At 39.5% G+C, this 21,058-nt stretch overlaps 1 protein-coding gene across 1 annotated transcript; it reads right to left on the bottom strand.

The window, feature by feature from the left end:
* Positions 122-19,903, bottom strand: ZNF382 (zinc finger protein 382). Its single transcript, XM_013998422.2, is given in 6 exon segments — positions 122-2,182; positions 2,185-2,754; positions 9,987-10,082; positions 10,605-10,731; positions 12,981-13,054; positions 16,191-19,903. Coding segments are annotated over 6 exon segments (1,965 nt in total). The 5' UTR covers positions 16,438-19,903; the 3' UTR covers positions 122-1,331.

Consider the following 21,058-nt stretch of genomic DNA (forward strand, 5'->3'; position numbering starts at 1 on the left):
AAACAAATTGACTCTGGGTGGTCTTCAGGGAAGTTTTCAACTTAAATAGCACCTTATATATCCCTCTGCCTTTATCTCAATCAAAGTCAATGCCAGACATTCAAGCATCATGGAGATAATGTTAGAACTTCATCATTTTTTAATATAATGAGATGAGTAAGATACAAACCATGGGAAAAGGTTATCTCCTGCCCCCTTCATTATACTCACAGTATTTTATACAGTTAGAATTCCCTCATGCTGAGCAAGGAAAATGATAGGTGCCTTCCTTTTTCCAGCACAACTTTGATTTCGAACAGGTATTCTTATTGCTAAAGGCAATCTCACATTTATGTGTCTAGTATTATGTTAAGATCTGAGCTGTGGCTGAAAAGACTTTGGACATTCATTGCATTTGGATTCCCAGGTTTCACAACATTCATAGAGTTTCCCTTTAGTATGAATGCTCTTGTTTGAACCATCACCATATTGATATTTATAGCTGTTTTTCTGTCAGAGTGAATTATCTCATGTTGTGAAAGTTCTGAGTTGTTTGATAGTACCAACATACATATACCTCAGGACCGAGCAATTCCACTCTCAAGTATATACACAAGAGAAATGAATATGTGTATACTAAAATACAAATATGTTCATAGAGGCATTATTTATTATGACCCTATGCTGTAAGCAATGAAAAAGTCCATCAACAGTAGTTTGGATAAATTGTAATATAATCATATAATGGAATTTTATACAGACTGAAAATAAATAAACTTCTGCCACATGCACTAATGATGAGGTTTAGAGACATAGTGATGGATGAAACAAGCCATATGTGAACGAATACATGATGTATAATTTATAAAGTGTTTATAATATGCAAAAATGGATTTATAATGTTGGAATTTAGAATTGCAGTTAACTCTGAGAAGTGACAACTAATTTTTATTCCATAGTTGCAATGAGAAATAGTTACACCTCTTTTCTTTTAAAGCACCTCTTTTCACAGTGTTGTCCATGGACCACTGCCAGGCAGCTTACTGTTTATTACTGGGTCACAAGAAGTTATGTATCAAAATTGAAAATAAGCCAGTTTTAAATGTTTATAGCAACTTGATAGAGGAAGTTTATGTATGGTGAATCTAACAAAAAATTTAAGCTTGTATTTTCAATGACTTTTGTCATTTCATTTGTCTAGCCATTCTTTCTGTGTGTTTTATAGACTAGCAAATAGTAGGTAAATATGTGGTATAGTACCTTAAACTGTTTAATATTATTATACTTGCAAGCAACATCATGTTCAGGGTTTACTATGACTTAAGAAGTTTTCACCCAAAAAGTCCTATCTCTTAGTGAATTCCCACAGTTTCTATTTTGTGAGTTTTCTGATGGACAATGAGGTTTGACTTACAACTGAAGAACTTCCCACATTCTTTACATTCATATGGTTTTTCTCCTGTGTGAGTTTTCTGATGGCGAATGAGGTTTGATTTCCTACTAAAGGCTTTCCCACACTGAGGGCATCCATTGGATTTCTCTCCTGTATGTATTCTCTGATGAACAGTTAGTATTGCCTTCTGGCGGAAGGACTTGCCGCATTCATTGCAAATATAAGGTTTTTCCCCCGTGTGAATTCTTTGATGGAGAGTGAGGGTTGTCTTTTGGCAGAAGGACTTCCCACATTCACTGCAAATATAGGGCTTCTCTCCCGTGTGAGTTCTCTGATGTACAGTGAGGGTTGTCTTCTGGATAAATGCCTTCCCACATTCATTACATTGATATGGTTTTTCTCCTGTGTGTGTTCTCTGATGATCAATGAGGTATGACTTCTTTCTAAAAGCACTTCCACATTGAGTACATTCATAGGCCTTCTCTCCAGTATGTGTCTTGTGATGTCTAGTAAGTGTTGCCTTCTGGCGGAAGGACTTCCCACAATCCATACAAAGGTAGGGTTTCCCCTCTATATGTGTTTTCTCGTGAAGAGTGAGGGCTGTCTTTTGACGGAAGGCTTTTCCACACTGACTGCAAACATATGGTTTCTCACCTGTGTGAATTCGCTGATGTTCAATGAGATATGACTTCCTTCTAAATTTATTCCCACAGTAAGGACACTGAAAGGGTTTCTCTTCTGTTGGAGATCTCTGATGCATGATAAAAATGGACTTCCTACAAAGGAATTTCCCATATTTGCTGTATGAGTGGGCTTCTTCTCCATAAGATTTTGTTGGTGGACACTGACATTTGACTTTTCAATGAAGGCTTTTCCGTCTTTATTGTATTCAAAGGGTCTTTCTCCTTTGTGAGCTCTAGTAGGTGTAAATAACATTCCTTTCATAAGGAAGGGTTTTTCATATTCATTATGTTCAAATGATTGCTCTGGAGTTTGAACTTTCTGATGTTGAATAAGCTCTTGTTTACTACTCAGACTCCTTTCTGTTTGTTTACAGAGATTCACTGCAGTATGAATTTTCTCATGTTTTGTATTAAGGAGTGATTTCTCCCATCCATTACTCTCAACAAATTTCTCTCTTACAGGACTTATATTTCTAATGACTAATTCTGAAATATTTTTAAAAACCTTTCCATCAGGTTTATATTCATGTAGTGTTGTTTTTGAAATAATATGGTTCTTGTTGACAGTAAATGTTTTCCCAAAAATATTACTTCTCTCTTTCATTAGTTTTTTGTGGTTGATGAATACAACTGATCTAGAATGTCTGTCTTGGTATTCTTTGAACTTCACTAAAATATCTTCAGCTGTCCCATCTTCTTCTAGAAAAAATACAATTAACAATACTGTAAGCCTTTGCATAAATGTTATAGATAAGATCTATATACAAACAACCCATTACGAGACTATTTCACTACTATAGTCTATAGAAAGGCCAAAATAGGGAGTTCCCATAGTGGCTCAGTGGAAATGAATCCACTGAGTGGAAACTAGTATTCATGAGGATGCAGGTTCAATCCCTGGCCTTGCTCAGTGGGTTAATGATCCAGTGTTACCGCAAGCTGCAGTGTAGGTTGCAAATGCAGCTCAAATCTGGCATTGCTATGGCTGTGGTGTAGGCTGGTGGCTACAGCTCTGATTCGACACCTACCCTGGGAACCTCCATATACTGTGGGTTCGGCCCTAAAAAGACAAGAAAAAAAGGCCAAAATAATTACATCTTGGAGGGAAAGGATTATATATATATAACATAAACACAAATCCTGCTACACTGTTAAAATGAGGAAAAACTGGCATAAGCAAATAACACTTATGTCTTTAGGACACTGTAAATATAAGCTAAATAAAATAGGTGTAATAAACATAAAGCCAAGTAAGCAGGAGACAAAGGATAGTGAAAGTGAGATTGTTCTTGGAATGGGCAGATTCAGAGATAATGGAGTGAGCCTATCAAGGGTATGAAACAGTAAGCAATGAAAATATTCAGGTGGGAGTTCCCATTGTGGCTTAGTGGTAACGAACCCGACTAGTATCCATGAGGGCACAGGCTCGATCGATCCCTGGCCTCGCTCAGTGAGTTAAGGATCCAGCATTGCTGTAAGCTGCGGTGTGGGTCACAGATGCGGCTTGGATCTGACATTGCTGGGGCGGTGGCAAAGGCTGGCAGCTGCAGCTCCGATTTGACCTCTAGCCTGGGAGCTTCCATAATCTGCATGTGCAGCCCTAAAACAAAACAAAACAAAACAAAAAAAAAAAAAAGAAATAAAAAGTTCAGGTGGAGATGAAAGCCTATATATTTATTCCCCAATGACTAAATAAATGTTATAAATGCTTCCATTAGTTTCTTCCTCACTTGTATTTAGCCCATCCATAGCAAATGAACTTTCTCAGGCACTCATTTCCTAGTACTAACAGATACACTAGTCTATAGTCTAAACCCTACTCTCCACATAAGTATTATTTTCCCTTAAAAGGGGAAAATTGGGAAAACATAATTACATTATGAATTGTAAAATAAACCAGAGGACAAAGCATATTTGCAACATATGAATATAATAACTGTTGTATTCTGATTGATGCTACCATCAATTATTCCAGAAATGATCAATAACTAAATTCTCTTGGCTACCAATTATACCTTTTCCTCCTTTCCATTTGCTGAATGACTTCTTTCAGTTGTAGGAATGGATGAGTTCGTTTTCTTCCCAATGCAGTAGCATACCTTAACTCTGCTATCCCCTATTTGAGCTGTGAAAGACTGGATTCTTCAGTGTATGTGTACAACACTGATTGGCTTTTAAAAACTATTATTTTTCTTATAAATTCCCTGGCTTTGCTCATTGGGTTAAGGATCTGGTGTTGCCGTGAGCTGTGGTATAGGTCACAGATGCGGCTCAGATCTGGTGTTGCTCTGCCTGTGTAACTAGAAAAATCTCTAAAAAGACTCTTTAGGGAAGTGAAAATGATAAAAAGCTGAGAAACACTGAAGTATTTTGAAGCCGTTAGAATTGTTATTTCTGATGAAGTGTCCCTGTTTATCACTGTAATATTGCATATTCTGAGATCTACTTTGATATATAGCCACCTCTGTTTTCTTCCTACTGTTTGCGTGTGTAGTAGAGTCACATTCCATTTTTGATGTCCTACTGCTGACTTCCTAGACCTACTCCCTTTTGCCCCTCATGCCCCTCACCTGGGCAAGCCAGTAAGAAAGCTTACAGTCTCTTTCTGTTGGTGCCGGCAGGAAGTTTAAACCATGCAAGCCCTGGCCCACACATAGGATCCTGACACCCCAACTCCACACACACACACCTGTAAAAAACACCAAAGCCGGATACCCCTCCTTACTCTCTCAAGCCGTTTTATGACCAGCTTGGGAATCTTCCCTGCTCTTCCTAGAAAGCTTCATTATGTCAGATTTCAGTCTTGACATCTGAACCAAATTTCGAGTGAGTATGGCAGGGGGTGGGGTGGGGGTGATGGTATTGCTGTTCTCATCCCCACAGAGGGCAACCACAAGACAGTATGGTATAAATTTCCTCATCTTTTTATGTTTCACCTACCTGTGTCTTTACATTTTAAGACACAGGACATATTTGGGTCTTCCTTTCCATTTCAGATACTGAATTGTCATCTTTAGAAGTTTCATTTGGTTCTTATTTCATTCTTTGCTGTCTTGTCTCATTATGTTCATTCACATCCTTTACATCCTTGATGATACTGAAGTCATTTATAACAACTGTTTTAACATCCTTGTCTGTAAATTTCATCACTTCTGCCTTTTTTAGGTCTTTTTTTTTTTTAACTATCCAATATATTCTTCCTATTTATGGGTTATATTTCCCTACTTCATATATTTAGTAGTTTTTGATTGGACATCAGACATTAACAATTTAATGTTGTTGAGTTTAAGATATGATTGTATTTTCCTAAAGAGTATTGGTCTTTTTTTTTTGGCCATGCCTATGGCATGTGGAAGCTCCTGAGCCAGGAAGCAAACCTGTGCCACAGGGGTAATCAGAGCCACAGCAATGACAACACTGGATCCTTAACCTACTGAGCCACCAGGGAACTCCAAGAGCATTGGTCTTTTTCTGACATGAAAAAGACCAGAAAGTTCTTTTTTGAAGGGAGGTCCTAGTGGTGCAACTCTTACCTTATTTCAAGAAGGCATGTTTTATTGTAGAAAATCTTAAAAAAAATACCAAAATAAACAAGAGCAACAATAATGAAACTCATACAATAAAAAAACATGCAAACTCATTATCTATAAGTGATTTGTAGTTATATGTATTAACAAACTGGAAAAATAAAAATTTAAAATCCCACTATTTACAACAGCATCACAAATATTAAAAGCTTAGAGATAAACGTACTAAAATAAGTATTCATGTCAGAGTAAATACTCAACTCTCTTCTTTTTAAAAAATTGCTTTGGGAATTCCCATTGTGGCTTAGCAGTAACGATCCGACTAGTATCCATGAGGTTGCAGGTTCAATCCCTGGCTTTGCTTAGTGGGTTAAGGATCTGGTGTTGCCGTGAGCTGTGATGTCGGTCACAGATGCAGCTCGGATCCTGTGTTGCTGTGGCTGTGGTGTAGACCAGCAGCTGTAGCTCTGATTTGACCCTTAGCCTGGGAACTTCCATATGCCACAGTTGTGGCCCTAAAAAGCAAAAAAAAAAAAAAAAAAGTTTTGTCTATTCCAGGTCATTTTCATTTTCAAATACATTTTAGAATCAGCTTTTTGATTTCTTTAAATAAATTTATGAGGATTATCTCTCCACTCTTCAGGTAGGCAACCTACCTGTAAAAAGAATTTAGAGTAATGATAGCAAAGATGATCAAGACCTTGGAAAAAGAATGGAGGCAGAGCAGATACAAGAAATGCAAGAAATGTTTAACAATGAGCTAGATTTAAAGAACAAACAAACAGATGAACAATACAAGAACTGAAATGAAAATACACTAGAAGAAATCCACAGCAGAATAAATGAGGCAGAAGAACAAATAAGTGAACTGGAAAACAGATTGATGGAAATCACTACTGTGGAACAGAATAAAGTAAAAAGAATGGAAAAGAAATAAGGACAGTCTAAGAGACCCCTGGGACAACATTAACACACCAAAATTTGCATTCTAGGGGTGCCAGAATGAGGAGAGAGAGAGAGAAAAGGCCTGAGGAAATATTTTCAGATAGCACAATCCAGTTAATAATTTTTTTATCATCATTTCTTTGACCTCACAAAAAAGTATCTGCCTTCTTCTAGGTTATGAAGATAATTTCCTATATTTTCTTCTAAAAATATTATGTCTATTTTGCTTTTTATTAGTTCTGTGACCCATTTCATATTATTTGTTTATGATATGAGGTAATGATTAAGGGTCTTTTTTCTTCCATATAAATATTAATTTGTCCCATCACTTGTTGAATTGAGTTGAATTGCACTGATGATCTTATCAAAAATGATTTGTATTTGTGTCAGTATACTTCTAGAGTATTCTTTCTTTTGACCTAAGTCCTACTGCTAATACCACTTAGTCTTTGATTATTGTAGTTAACTGAAAAAGACACCATTAAATGAATAGGCAGGCCACAGACTTAAGGAAATATCTGCAATATCTATATTAAACAAAAGACTTCTATTCAGAATATATAAAGAATTCTTACTACTCAAGGGAAAAAATATATTACCAAATAAAAAATGGGTAAAACATTTGAAGAGACACCTCTGAAGAAGATATAAAAAGCTCTTGAAAAAGTTCTCAACATCATTAGTCATAAATCTAAAACTGCAAAGATATACTACCATTCTTCAGAATGTTACTTCAGAATGACCAAAATCAAAATACTGATATCAAATATAGAGTAGAATGTGAGATAAAACTCTCATATGCTGCTGGTCAAAGTTTAAAATGGCACAATAACTTAAAAAAACTGGCAGTTTCTTAAAAAAGTGAAAAATAAACCTACCTTATGAATGATCCAACACTATCTGCCAGGTCTTTATTGAGAATGAATAAAAACATATGTCTGGAGTTCCCGTCATGGCGCAGTGGTTAACGAATCCGACTAGGAACCATGAGGTTGCGGGTTCGGTCCCTGCCCTTGCTCAGTGGGTTAATGATCCGGCGTTGCCGTGAGCTGTGGTGTAGGTTGCAGACGCGGCTCGGATCCCTCGTTGCTGTGGCTCTGGCATAGGCCAGTGGCTGCAGCTCCAATTGGACCCCTAGCCTGGGAACTTCCATATGCCGCTGGAGCGGCCCAAGAAATAGCAAAAAAAAAAAAAAAAAAAAAGAAAGAAAAAAAAAAGATGATATTTAAAAGTAGATTAAAAAAAAAAAAACCATATGTCCACAAAAAGATTTTTACAAGAATGTTCACTGTAGCTTTATTTATAATAGCCCTGAACTAGAATATTTCAAATGTCTATCAACAGGAGTTACATAAACAAACTGGGATACGCATACAATTAAATACTATTCTGCAATTAAAATAAACTATTTAACATGCAAAAACATGTTAAGCTGAGTGAAAAAAAGTAGATGTGAAAACAATCTAGAGTGGTCAAAACTACTCTACATAGGTAGAACTCAGTGTTGATTGTCCTAATGGGAAGGACTGACTTGGAAGAGGCCTGATGGAAGTTAATGGGTTAATGGAGTTAATGGAAGTGTCCTTTATCTTGATTAGAGTGTGAGGTTCATGGAATTATACTTCTGTCACAACTCAAAGAACTTTACACTTAAGATCTTTATGTACATTATAGCTACAAAGCCTGGAGTGGATTCTTGGTAAAGCAACAGCAGCCAATAGCTCTATAAGCATAAAGCACACAAGGAAAGGATGTGCATGCAGACTGATATTCAAAATAAAATTTATATTTTAGAGGCATGGAAGTCAGTTATGTACAGGCACTTCAAAGATCTCAGGCCTTTAAAAACAGATGTCTAATAAGATGGCTACTATCCAAAAAAGAAGAAAAAAAGAAAATAACATTTTTTGGTATGGATGTGGAGAAATGGGAATCCTTTTTTAGTGAGAATGTAAAATGGTATAACCATTATGGAAAAGAGAATGGCAGTTCTTCAAAACATTAAACAGTGAATTACCATATATGATCCAGCAATTCTACTTTGGGGTATATACCCCAAAGAAATTAAAGCAGTGACTCAGAGATCTGTATACTCATGTTCATAGCAGCATTATTCATAGTAGCCAAAAGGTTGAAGCAACCAAAGTGTCCACTGAGAGATGAAAGGATAAGCAAAATGTGGCATATACATATAATGGAATATTATTCTGCTTTCAAAAGGAAGACAATTCTTTTTTTTTTTCTCCTATGGCTTCATCTGCAGCATGTGGAAGTTCCTGTGCTAGGGGTCAAATTGGAGCTACAGCTGCTGGCCTATACCATAGGCATAGTAATGCCAGATCCTTAACCCACTGAGCAAGGCCAGGGATGGAACCTGCATTCTCAAGGACACTATGTTGGGCGATTTTTTTGTTTGTTTGTTTTTTTGCCTTTTCTAGGGCCGCTCCCGCGACATATGGAGGTTCCCAGGCTAGGGTTCAATTGGAGCTGTAGCCACCGGCCTATGCCACAGCCACAGCAGCACAGGATCCAAGCTGCGTCTACACCTGCACCACAGCTCACGGCAATGCCAGATCCTTAACCCACTGAGCGAGGTCAGGGACCGAACCCGCAACCTCACGGTTCCTAGTCGGATTCATTAACCACTGAGCCATGACAGGAACTCCTATGTTGGGTTCTTAACCCACTGAGCCACAGGGGGAACTCTGAAAATTCTAATACACACTACAACATGGGTGAAACTAAGGACATTATGTTAAGTGAAATAAAAGTCACAAAAAGGAAAAATACCATATGATTCCACTTCTGTGACATACCACCAGAAGTCAAATTCACAGAGATAGAAAGAAGAATGTTTGTTGCCAGGAGCTAGTAGGGGGTTGGTAATGAGTACCAACAGAGTTTTAGTTCTGTGAGATGGGTACAGAATTTTGTTTAATGGGTACAGAGCTTAATGGGTACAGTTTTAGTTCTGTGAGATGAAAGATTCTTGAGATGGATGATAATCAAAGTTACACAACACTGTAAGACTACTTAATGCCACAGAATTATATGCTTACAAAATGGTTAAGATGGGAGTTCCTGTCGTGGCTGAGCCAGCGCAAAGGAACCCAACTAGTATCCATGAGGATGGGAGTTTGATCCCTGGATTCACTCAGTGGGTTAAGAATCCGGCATTGCCGTGAGCTGTGGTGTAGGTCACAGATGTGGCTTGGATCCCAGGTTGCTGTTGCTGTGGCATAGGCTGGCAGCTGCAGCTCTGATTGGACCCCTAGCCTGGGGATTTCCATATACTGCAGGTGTGGCCCTAAAAAGCCAAAAAAAAAAAAAAAAAAAAAAAAAGGTTAAGATGGTAAATTTAATGTTTATTTTATCACAATTAAAAAAAAAGAGACCTCTTAAAAACATTTAAATGCTTAAACTACCTGAGTCCACTGGACTTTATCTACACAGACTCACCTGGATAACTCTGACTTGGAAAAATCTTCTCTGTTGTCCATAGTTCTTTTCCTTGTTCCAACTTGCGGATCATGTCAGGCTTAGTCATGTGAAATCCTGATAATAAAAAATGAGACATGGTCTAAGCTGCTGGGCTTCAAAACTATTGAAGGAAGAGAAAGATACAGGTTCAAAGTGGCAACAAGGTACACATTAACATCTTTAATACCTTGCACTAGGCAAGTGAAGATATAATCATGTTTTCTACTAACAAAAAGGGATTCATCACCTCTGATCTTTGAAACTGAAAGTTCCATATGCTTCAGAAATTTTTTTTTTTCTTTTTAGGGCCACATCTTTGGCATATGGAAGTTCCCAGGCTAGGGGTCGAATCAGAGCTGCAGCTGCTGGCCTTTGCCACAGCCAACGCCAGATCCAAGCTGTGTCTGTGACCTACACTGCAGCTTGCTACAGTACCGGATCCTTAAACCCAGTGAGCAAGGCCAAGGATTGAACCTGCATCCTCTTGGATACTAGTCAGATTCTTAACCCACTCAGCAACAACGGGAATGCTAATATGTTTCAGAAATTCTTGAAAGGGGAAATATGACATTGAAAGATTCAAGGAATTTTCCTTACCCACAGAGATGAGGTGACAATAGTTTTCCAACATAACATCCCTGTAGAGAGCCTTCTGAGCAGGGTCCAGTTGCTGCCACTCCTCCTGGGTGAAGTCCACAGTCACATCCTTGAATGATACTGATCCCTGTAAGGGCACACTCTAGTTCATCCTAAAGTGATTGGAACTAGTGAGAACTAGACATTGGAGACCATGTTCAGTGGTCAGACCTAGGTTTCTTATTTTGTATTTTGTACTCTAGAAAATTCTCTCTGAAAATACATTCATCTGTATTTACTTATTTTCTCATGCTAAAAACATACGAGATCATATTATTTGTCTTGAATGTGACTGGTTGCTTGGTGCACCAAAATGAATAAAACCCTGACCTTACTCATAAGAAGTTACAGGCTAAAAGAGAGTCATATGTATAAATACATACACTCAATAGATAATACAGACACAATGACAGAAATATGTACATACCACAGAATAAAGAAAATTTCATTTTGTATTCCAAGACTTCATTGAGGACATGAAAATTTTGTACTCACAATGAATTTTTTTGTAGGACTACATGTCACTGGCTTTTAAAATTCATGGGGAGAGTAAAACCAGTTGGTGAATTCAGGTAATAGCAAAAGGTATAGTATGTTAGGAAAGAGTCTTTGAGCTGTAAGCAGAAATAGGTATATGGAGGTAGGCAGTATTTATGTAATAACACTGAATACTTTTCTTAGGAAGCAGTGGTTTTAAACACACTCCCAACATATTTGTATTTATTTATCAATCATTTGATATATTAATGGCAATCCACATTGTTAATGATTATTGTTCTTGAATGTAAACTATTAGTATTTTCCTCCTTTTCAATATACTGTCATGTACATTCCACTATAACGCATACTTCACTTTGGGTCTGCTGCTTTATGTGGTATAAAGAATATGAAGAAATGCTGTCATTATGTAAGTGATAAAATTTGTACTTTACAGGCAATACTCTTGAACAGTAGAGAAGGCTTGAGGTGTGTTAGGTGGGAAAGACAATTAAGCAACCACTTTTAGAGATGTGTCCCGGATTACAGTGGTATTGGTGGTCTAGGCAGGGGACAGTTGGTTGCTACACGATGAGTTTCAGTAGAATTGGTCATAAATTGGTTGTAGAGTGGAAAAAAGAGAGGCATAGCTCTTGAGTCATCTGCATAGCAAGTGGGTAGGTGCTGAGAGTAAAAAATGGAAATGGGAAACAGAAGAAAGAATAAGCAGGACCAAAGGAGGTAATGAAGCAAACCTTAGATGTATACCTAGAATGTCATACAGGTAGTGATACCTGTTAAGAGATTGTATATATGACTCTGCTACCTTGCATAGAGATCGAAGATGGAGAGAGGTATCTGAGAATCACTAGAATCAGATCAGTATAAGCCTTTGCAGTGAATGTGAATGTGCATACAGAAAAAGAGAGAAGAGAACCAACTAGCATCTGGGGAAAACCTTGTTTGGTATTGTAAAGGTTAGTAGATGAAGAGGAATTTTCTGAAAGAAATGAAAACAGAATAAAGTACAACCTTTGATTCCAGAGTAGACTGTCTCAAGAGTAGATTAGCATATACATTTTCTTCTGCACCAATGTATAAAAGGTAGAAGAAACTGAAAAGGTAAGATTAAATCTATAACAGCACTGAACTACTGAAAAGGTTTTCACTGGCAGGTGAGAGTTAGTAGGAATTACTGGCAGACATGGATAAAATAGATCAGAGATGGATGTAAAATCTCAGTTTTCTGTACAAGCCTGCAAGCAAATCTCTACCCTAAAAACTTCACATAACAGGAAATCTAATCACAAAATAATAATCAATCAATTCTACCTCCCACCCATCATTGCGAAACCTAGGTCTGTGGGAGTGATCAAGGTTTTTCCATGTCTGCCCTTTGACTCCTCACACATTTAGATCTCAAATCAGTGTCTTGACAAACTTAACATTCATTGAAGTAATATATTCCCCTTTAATTCAAAACAATACATTTCTTTTCCAGCAGTACTTTTATGAGAAGACTGAGAAAGGAGATGATGAATGATACCCAATCAATATACAGACATGGGCTGTAACTAGAAGGTAAACTTGGGGAGGCTTAAGTTACCCACTTGGAATGAGAAAAACTAGGAGTGGAGCTGTAACTAGAGTCAGGCAGGTAAGGCAGCTAGGGTACAAAATTTAGGGCTGGACAGCCTTGAGAGTCCTCCTTAAATTCTGTACCTAAGCCACTTGCTTGCCCTACTGGAGACGAGTTTGATGGAAGCAAATCCCAATATCCAGAAATTTAAGGATAGGGAAGCAAATGTTCATATAACCTAAAAACAAGTGATTTCAGAAAAAGAGGAAACATCATCTCACCTGAGGCATGGCTTTGAGATTTGCAAGAGTTGAACCTTCTCTTTTGAGCTCTTCTTTTGGAAAAGGGAAGAGTCCTGAGAAGGCAGAGATGGGGGGATACAAGAAGCCATGTGAAATCATATTTGATTTAGATCTTTCAGAATAACTCAGCTCAGTTTTCAGTTTTGAACTGCATCAATTTTCAGTTTCAGCATTTGCACACACTGTGTACCCCACACGAATCCGGGACAGAGATTAGTGGGAAAATGAACAAATCCTGCTATCTTACTGTTGCCAGAAACCTAGTCTCTTGGTGAGGTAGAATGGATTCTGGGGAATCTGTTGTAGCTTGGATAGAGGGAACATTGTGTTTTTCCCTCTGCACCTCTGTCTTCCATCTCCCATGTCATATTTCCAAATCGTTCTTCATGGATTTTCTACCAATTTATACTGTTACTACTAGAAGTGCATGAGAATACCTCCCCGCACCCTGATGAATGCAACTGAAAATAATTTTAACCTCTGCCTGCCAGATATACAGACATAATTCTTTTTATTTTTATTTTTTTGCCTTTTCTAGGCCGCACCCGTGGCATATGGAGGTTCCCAGGCTAGGGGTCTAATCAGAGCTATGGCCGCCAGCCTACACCACAGCCACAGCAACACCAGATCCGAGCCAAGTCGGAGACCTACACCACAACTCACAGCAACTCCGGATCCTTAACCCACTGAGGGATGCCAGGGATCAAACCTGCAACCTCATGGTTCCTAGTCGGATTCGTTAACAACTGAGCCGTGACGGGAACTCCCAGATATACAGATACAATTCTAATTTGCACATTTCTTATAAGAATAAGCTCCTTTCTTTTCTGTGATGACATCTTAGAGTATGTCTATTTTTCTCATGGGGGTTTATTTTCTAATTGGTTGACATTATCTTTTTAATTTAATAAATTAACCCTTTATATATTTTAAGTTGCAAATAATTTTTCTTAGCTGCTCATTTGACTATTAAAAGTGTTTCTGGGAGGTCGCGTCGTGGCGCAGTGGTTAACGAATCCAACTAGGAACCATGAGGTTGCGGGTTCGGTCCCTGCCCTTGCTCAGTGGGTTAACGATCTGGCATTGCCGTGAGCTGTGGTGTAGGTTGCAGACGCGGCTCGGATCCCGCGTTGCTGTGGCTCTGGCGTAGGCCAGCGGCTACAGCTCCAATTCGACCCCTAGCCTGGGAACCTCCATATTCCATGGGAAGCGGCCCTTGAAAAGGCAAAAGGACAAAAAATAAATAAATAAATAAAAATAAAAAACAAAACAAAACAAAGCCAAAAAAAAAAAAAAACCAAAAAAAAGTGTTTCTGGAGTTCCCGTCGTGGCGCAGTGGTTAACGAATCCAACTAGGAACCATGAGGTTGCGGGTTCGGTCCCTGCCCTTGCTCAGTGGGTTAACGATCTGGCATTGCCGTGAGCTGTGGTGTAGGTTGCAGACGCGGCTCGGATCCCGCGTTGCTGTGGCTCTGGCTTGGGCCGGTGGCTACAGCCCCGATTCAACCCCTAGCCTGGGACCCTCCATATGCCGCGGGAGCGGCCCAAGAAATAGCAACAACAACAACAACAACAACAAGAAGACAAAAGACAAAAAAGACAAAAAAAAAAAAAAAGTGTTTCTGCCTTGTGAAGGTTATTTATATACTATATAATCCATAATTTCTCAGTTGAAATGAAAATGCCATCTTCATCATTATTACATATCCCCATATACTTGAGAATACCTGGACTTTCTATGTAATCTCTACTTTGTTTATTGATTCACCTGTATGTAGTACTTAATTTGCATAGATAATTATTGAAAATTAACTATTATTATTAATTTACTAATGGTAAGTTAATTATTAATTACTGAACAACCCTCTTGAGTAGTACAGGTATGGAAAAAGAAAATAAATCGATCTTTCCACACTGTAGGGTTCCAAGCAGAAAGGATAATATCTTGCTGAATGAAGTTTGAGGTATTGACTTCTACAGTGAATATTTTAATTAGGAAGATAATTTTTTATTAAAGTACAGTTGATTTACAATGTCATGCCAAAGAGAAACAATGTTTTAATTACTAAAATGAGACGGGCTTCATGATTAAAAATATACCAAATACTTTTTATTATCTTAGAATGCCTTAAGAAGCTATTGACCCTGCCAGAGACTTCATCCAGCAGGAAACCTCACTCATTTATCAGTGCTGAAAGTGCTAGTGATGGATAAAAATTGTTTTTTTCCTGCATGTTACACGTGGAACACTAATCACCTTAACACATTGGTTTTATTTCATATAATGTTTCCTTGTAATGAATCTTACCATCTGGGAACACTGAAATCTTACCTCTTCCTTCCCAATACTTATACCTCTATTATTTTATTTGCTAAATTGTTATTGAGTTACAATTTTGGAGGCAGGCTTAATAAGACCGCTGTTCAGATAAATCTTACATACTTAACTAGTGGTCACACAGAGTTTCTTAATCACAAAACCATCACAAATAGTAACAGTATGTTACAAACACACGCAGAGTGACATTCTAGCACTTACTTCAGAAATGCACCATTCCAGGGCATACACATGTCATTCACAATCTCAGACAGTACATTACAAAATTCCAGGCAAAGTCACAAAATCACATCAGAAATCATCTTGCTTCTCCGTGTCACCTGCGGTCTCAAACACGAATCACACTTAATCCGAAGAGAGACACATGCAGAGGAATCCCCAGGCAGCAACAAGACTAGTCCAATTTCACACACAATCAGCTGCCACATTTCCTAAAGTGGCAAGCACCCAAAACGCAGCAGGTTCGGCACAGGAGGCCGCCTCCATTTGGTACGTGTACACACACACACACACACACACACACACACACACACACACGCCCCGCTCCCTGCGATGGAGCTTCCTTCGGATCAAAACAGACAAAATCTCCCCTCGCAAAACTCGCTCCAGGTCACACTAGGTTGTCACCTTCAGGGTCACGCCCACGACCACGCCCGAGGCCCCGCTCGCACAGATCTGAGTGTCTGGCCACGGACGGGCCCGGTTCCCGTTCCTTCCTCACAATTACCAGGCCCAGTCTGGACGCCTCGTTCCGTCCCCGGAATTCCCCCCTCCCCAGGTCGCGCTTCTCCAGCCTGCCCTCCCGGGCCGGAGCTCCCAGTTCCCGCCTCCTCCGAGCCCCTTAGACCTACCAACCTCACCCGAGCCCAGGCTCAGCCGTCTGCGCCTGCGCACTCCCGTGCGGGCCGGAGCTCCCAGGAGTCCACGGGGCTGCGGGGTGCGCGACCGAGCTCTCCCGGCTGCGGGCGCTCGGGTCAGTTTGCGTCTGTGTCCGCGCTTTTCCGGTTTGGACTTCGTTTCCCGCAGGTCCTGGGGGGACTCATGAGCTTCAGGCTGTGGTTCATTTTCCACTAGCCTTGCGGTTATAGTTTTCCACATGGTGAGTTGAGGTGACCTGGGCCGTGGGGCGGGAGGCGCTCATTGCAGGAGGCCTGGAGTTTCCCAGGCTCGGTGGCGTCTGGAGGAGGAAGCAGCCACCGGTTTGTGTGGATCAGGTGCTGAGAAAGGTGTTTGTGGTGTGTGTGTGTGATTGTGAGTGTAAGATGTAATTATGAGTCTATGTCAGAGCGCGAGCGGGCGTGTATGCATGTGAGTGGGGGCAGGTTCAGGTGCAGATGAGGCTCCTAGGACTACGAGTGGGGGCGGGGCGTTAATGACCCTGATTGGCGACTGTGAGGTTTTAATACTGTGACCAAGTGATCCTGTGACAGCACTATTGTGACCGACTGGAGAGTGACCAAAACTGGCGTAGTGTGGCTTTTGTTTACTTTTAGGAGGGTAGAGCTTCATTTTTGCTTTTCTATTGTGGAGGAATCGCTGCACGAGAACCCTGCGTGACTCAGTCTGTGCCTGTGAAAGACTCTGAGGCCCCTGTAACCACAGATGCTCCCAGTTCTAAAACAGGGCCCTTGCTGCCTTCATCATTGCAACCTGTGTCTATTGTCTAGCCTAGTGCTTAAGGCACAGTAGGCAGGCAGTATATTAAATGTAACTTGTTCTGGAGTTAACTGTAAATCCTATGGTTTCTCGGAATTTGTTGCACTGAATTTTCTTTCACTTCCTCTGTCTTTTCACCTTATAGCCACACTGCATGGAAATGTTATTTGCACAAAAATGGCTGTTAAAGGGAAACTGACTTTTTGAGACTTTTTTAGTTCCAACTAAAAAAAAAAAAGCACAGCTCTGGGTCCATTATGGTGATTTTAGAGTTGGAATTGCCCCCACCCCCCACCCCAGGTCTTGGGAAGACGTAATATTAAGGCACCAAGAGTAGGATTCCTTCCTCCAGAGTTTCTTCCTGAAGCTTTTTGGGGGCAATCTGCATATCGCAGATCTACAGCATTTTCATTGCTCTGTGGACAGAAAACTGCTGGGAACATAGAAACAGATTCCAGTCCTAGGCTTCAATGAACCTGACTTTTATGATGCAGGGAAGGATCAACAGTACTCCTGTTTTTCTCATACTTCCATTGGGTATTTTTAACATGGATGATGGAGGTTTGCTAATGATGAAGAATGTGTTCTTACTTAGCCTGGGTATGAAAGACCTGCTATGTCATGATTCCCTCTTCTTTCTAAGTTTTGCTGTATTCCAAAATAGCCACGAAAGGAGAAAAGTGTTGCAGTTGTACATCTCAAAGCCAATCTAGAGATCATTTTGAGCTTTCTGTTTCATGGAGTGAATTTTTGTTTTTTGGGATATAGAATAACTTCATTTTAAATGCCCTGTCAAACAGCAGCTAATCCATTTACCTGGTCTCTAGGCCTCCTCTCCTTAGTTGATGACCGTAACATAAGGATGGATCCCCTTTTTTCCCAGCTCCTCATCAAATGCCCTTCCTACAGTTAAATTTTCTATAACCACTTGGCAACACCTGTGCCTTGGGTTCTTTTTGTTTAAGCAGTCTCATGACACAAAAAACAATTCCCCTTTACATGGTGATTTGTTAAGGAAGAGACCAGTGAGAATTACACATCAGATACTTCAGTTTTTCTTCAAAGACATGAGTGGAAATATGGCAAGGTAGGATAAGGTTTGACTGATTTCAGTAATAGTCTTCAGTAAAAACAGCCTTCTGTTTTAGAGGCCTTTAAGGGTCAGAATATTATTGGGAGGTATATACAGCGACATCTCTTTCAAGAAGGGCAGAATTTTTTTCTCAAAGAATGAGAAGATTTATGTGGTACCAACCAGTTCTTGTATAAGATTTGGCAGCATCAGTTTTTTTTTTCGAGTCACATGCTGGTGTACACTGAGGGTCAGTAGTGTATGATGGTCTCTTGAGTCTTGAGCAGAGGTCAACAAAGCCATGATCCTGCAGGCCAAATTCAGCTTAGAGCCTATTTTCTTTATGGTTTGTGAACTAAGACTGGCTTTAACATTTTTCTATAATTGACAGCCTATCAAAAGGAGAACAATATTTCATGATGTGTGAAAATTATATGAAATTAAAATTCAGAGTTCATAAGTAAAGTTTTGAATTTTGTCAATAAAAATTTTGTGGAAATTTGTTTTCTCTCATTATATTTGTACCTACATAATATCCTTGATTTTGTCTTTTGGCCCACAAAGCCTAACATATTTACTGTCTGGTCCTTTATAGAAAAATTTGCTGACCCATAATCTAGAGTGTCTGAATTAAAATCTTGGTCTCGTAAGTATTCATAAGCTTGGGCAATATATTCAATATCTTTCTATTTCAGAGTTTATTGTTTGAAAAATGCAAATAATAGTATTAATCTCAAAGGGATTTTATGAGGATTAGGAGACTTACTATTATCAGCATTAGAACAGTGGCTGACAATAAGAAGTGCTTAAATTAAAAACCTGGAGTTCCCGTCAGGGCTTAGCAGAAACAAATCTGACTAGTAACCATGATGACACAGGTTCAATCCCTGGCCTCGCTCAGTGGATTAAGGATCTGGCATTGTTGTGAGCTGTGGCATAGGTCAGCAGCTACAGCTCTGATTCGACCCCTAGCCTGGGAACCTCCATTATCCCTTGGGTGCAGCCCTAAAAAAAAAAAAAAAAAGAGAGAGACAAAAAATCCCCCAAACCTGTTATTATTGTGTGGATATCCTAAGTCATTCCACATTCATATGTAAGGAGCAATGAAAATACGAAGTTAATTGTAATGGGCACTTGTAAGTAAGAAAGTGAGCCATATGCTTAGATGGTCTAGAACAGGTATCCTTCACCTTAAATAATTTATCTTAGAATTATATACCAAATTATTGTCTATTTATATATTTATTTATTTGGCCTCACTCAAGCATGCAGAAGTTCCAGGGCCAGGGAATGAACCCAAGCCACAGCAGTGACAATGCTGGGTCCTTGACCTACAGAGCCACCAGGGAACTCCTATATATTTATTAATGCATACTTTTCTTGGGAAAAAATCTATAATTTTGAGATGCTCAAAGGTGTACAGGATCCAAACAGATTTTGAACCATAGAGCCAGAACCATTAATTTATACCTAGAAGTGAACATTAAGGAACATTGGTCCCAAAATGATTTACAGTATCATGTAAATATAAAGTTAATCACATTATATTCCAGTGGTTAGTATTATATAGATGAGGTTCTAATATAAGAATATATAATGCTATGCAGTATTAATGTTTATGAACAAAAAACTCAAGAAATTGCTAAATTATAAATCAGTTTAATTATTATAATGGCATTTCTTACCCATTTTTCAAAGGTTATATCCAATACTCCAATATGGTACATTAACTGGCCATTCAATAAAGACAGTGTGATAAAGCCACATTTATTAAGCCTTTACCATGGACCAAACACTGTTTAATTTGTCTTTTTTTTTTTTTTTTTTTTCTATTTCTTGGGCCGCTCCCGCGGCATGTGGAGGTTCCCAGGCTAGAGGTCTAATCGGAGCTGTAGCCACCAGCCTACGCCAGAGCCACAGCAACGCCAGATCCAAGCCGAGTCGGCAACCTACACCACAGCCCTCGGCAACGCCAGATCGTTAACCCACTGAGCAAGGGCAGGGATCGAACCCGCAACCTCATGGTTCCTAGTCGGATTCGTTAACCACTGAGCCACGACGGGAACTCCCACTGTTTAATTTGAAAGTGTCACCTGAATTGCACACATTCACAGGTGAATCTTTCTCTTTTTTTGGTCTTTTTAGGGCCGCCCCTGTGGCATATGGAAGTTCTCAGGCTAGCGGACCTGTAGCTGTCAGCCTATACCACAACCACCACAATGCCATATCTTAGCCGTGTCTGCCACCTACACCACAGCTCACGGAATGCCAGATCCTTGACCCACCAAATGAGGCCTGGGATCAAACTCGCGTCCTCAAGGATATTGGTTGGGTTTGTTACCGCTGAGCCATGAAGGGAACTCCCTACAGGTGAATCTTACCATGAAAAGTGTCTCATTATGTTTATGAAATACAGTAAAAGAAGGTACTAGACTTGGTGGGTTTATTTATTTCAGTAACACTGGTTTTAGTGCTGTTAGCTGTCATCTTGATAGTCTGTTTGCTTAGTTTCATAAGTAGAAGATAGCCCTCTCTACAGCTCTTTAGAAAAATGTTTTAAATGCAAATAGATGTTAATTCCTGATGATGGAATGAATGCAGTCTTGTTGAAAACAATTAGAAATCCAAGTCGGAGTTCCCGTGTGGCGCAGTGGTTAACGAATCCGACTAGGAACCATGAGGTTGAGGGTTTGATTCCTGCCCTTGCTCAGTGGGTTAACGATCTGGCGTTGCTGTGAGCTGTGGTGTAGGTTGCAGACGCGGCTAAGATCCCGCGTTGCTGTGGCTCTGGCATAGGCTGGCAGCTATAGCTCCGATTAGACCTCTAGCCTGGGAACCTCCATATGCTGCGGGAGCGGCCCGAGAAATGGCAAAAAGACAAAAAAAAAAAAAAAAAAATCCAAGTTGAACTTATAAAATAGAAACTTAAATGTACTTATAATTTTAGCATCTGGAAATAATCAGTTAACATTTAGATATACATTCTTCAAA

The sequence above is a fragment of the Sus scrofa genome, chromosome 6 (assembly GCF_000003025.6).
Source record: "Sus scrofa isolate TJ Tabasco breed Duroc chromosome 6, Sscrofa11.1, whole genome shotgun sequence".
NCBI classification, from domain to species: Eukaryota; Metazoa; Chordata; class Mammalia; order Artiodactyla; family Suidae; genus Sus; species Sus scrofa.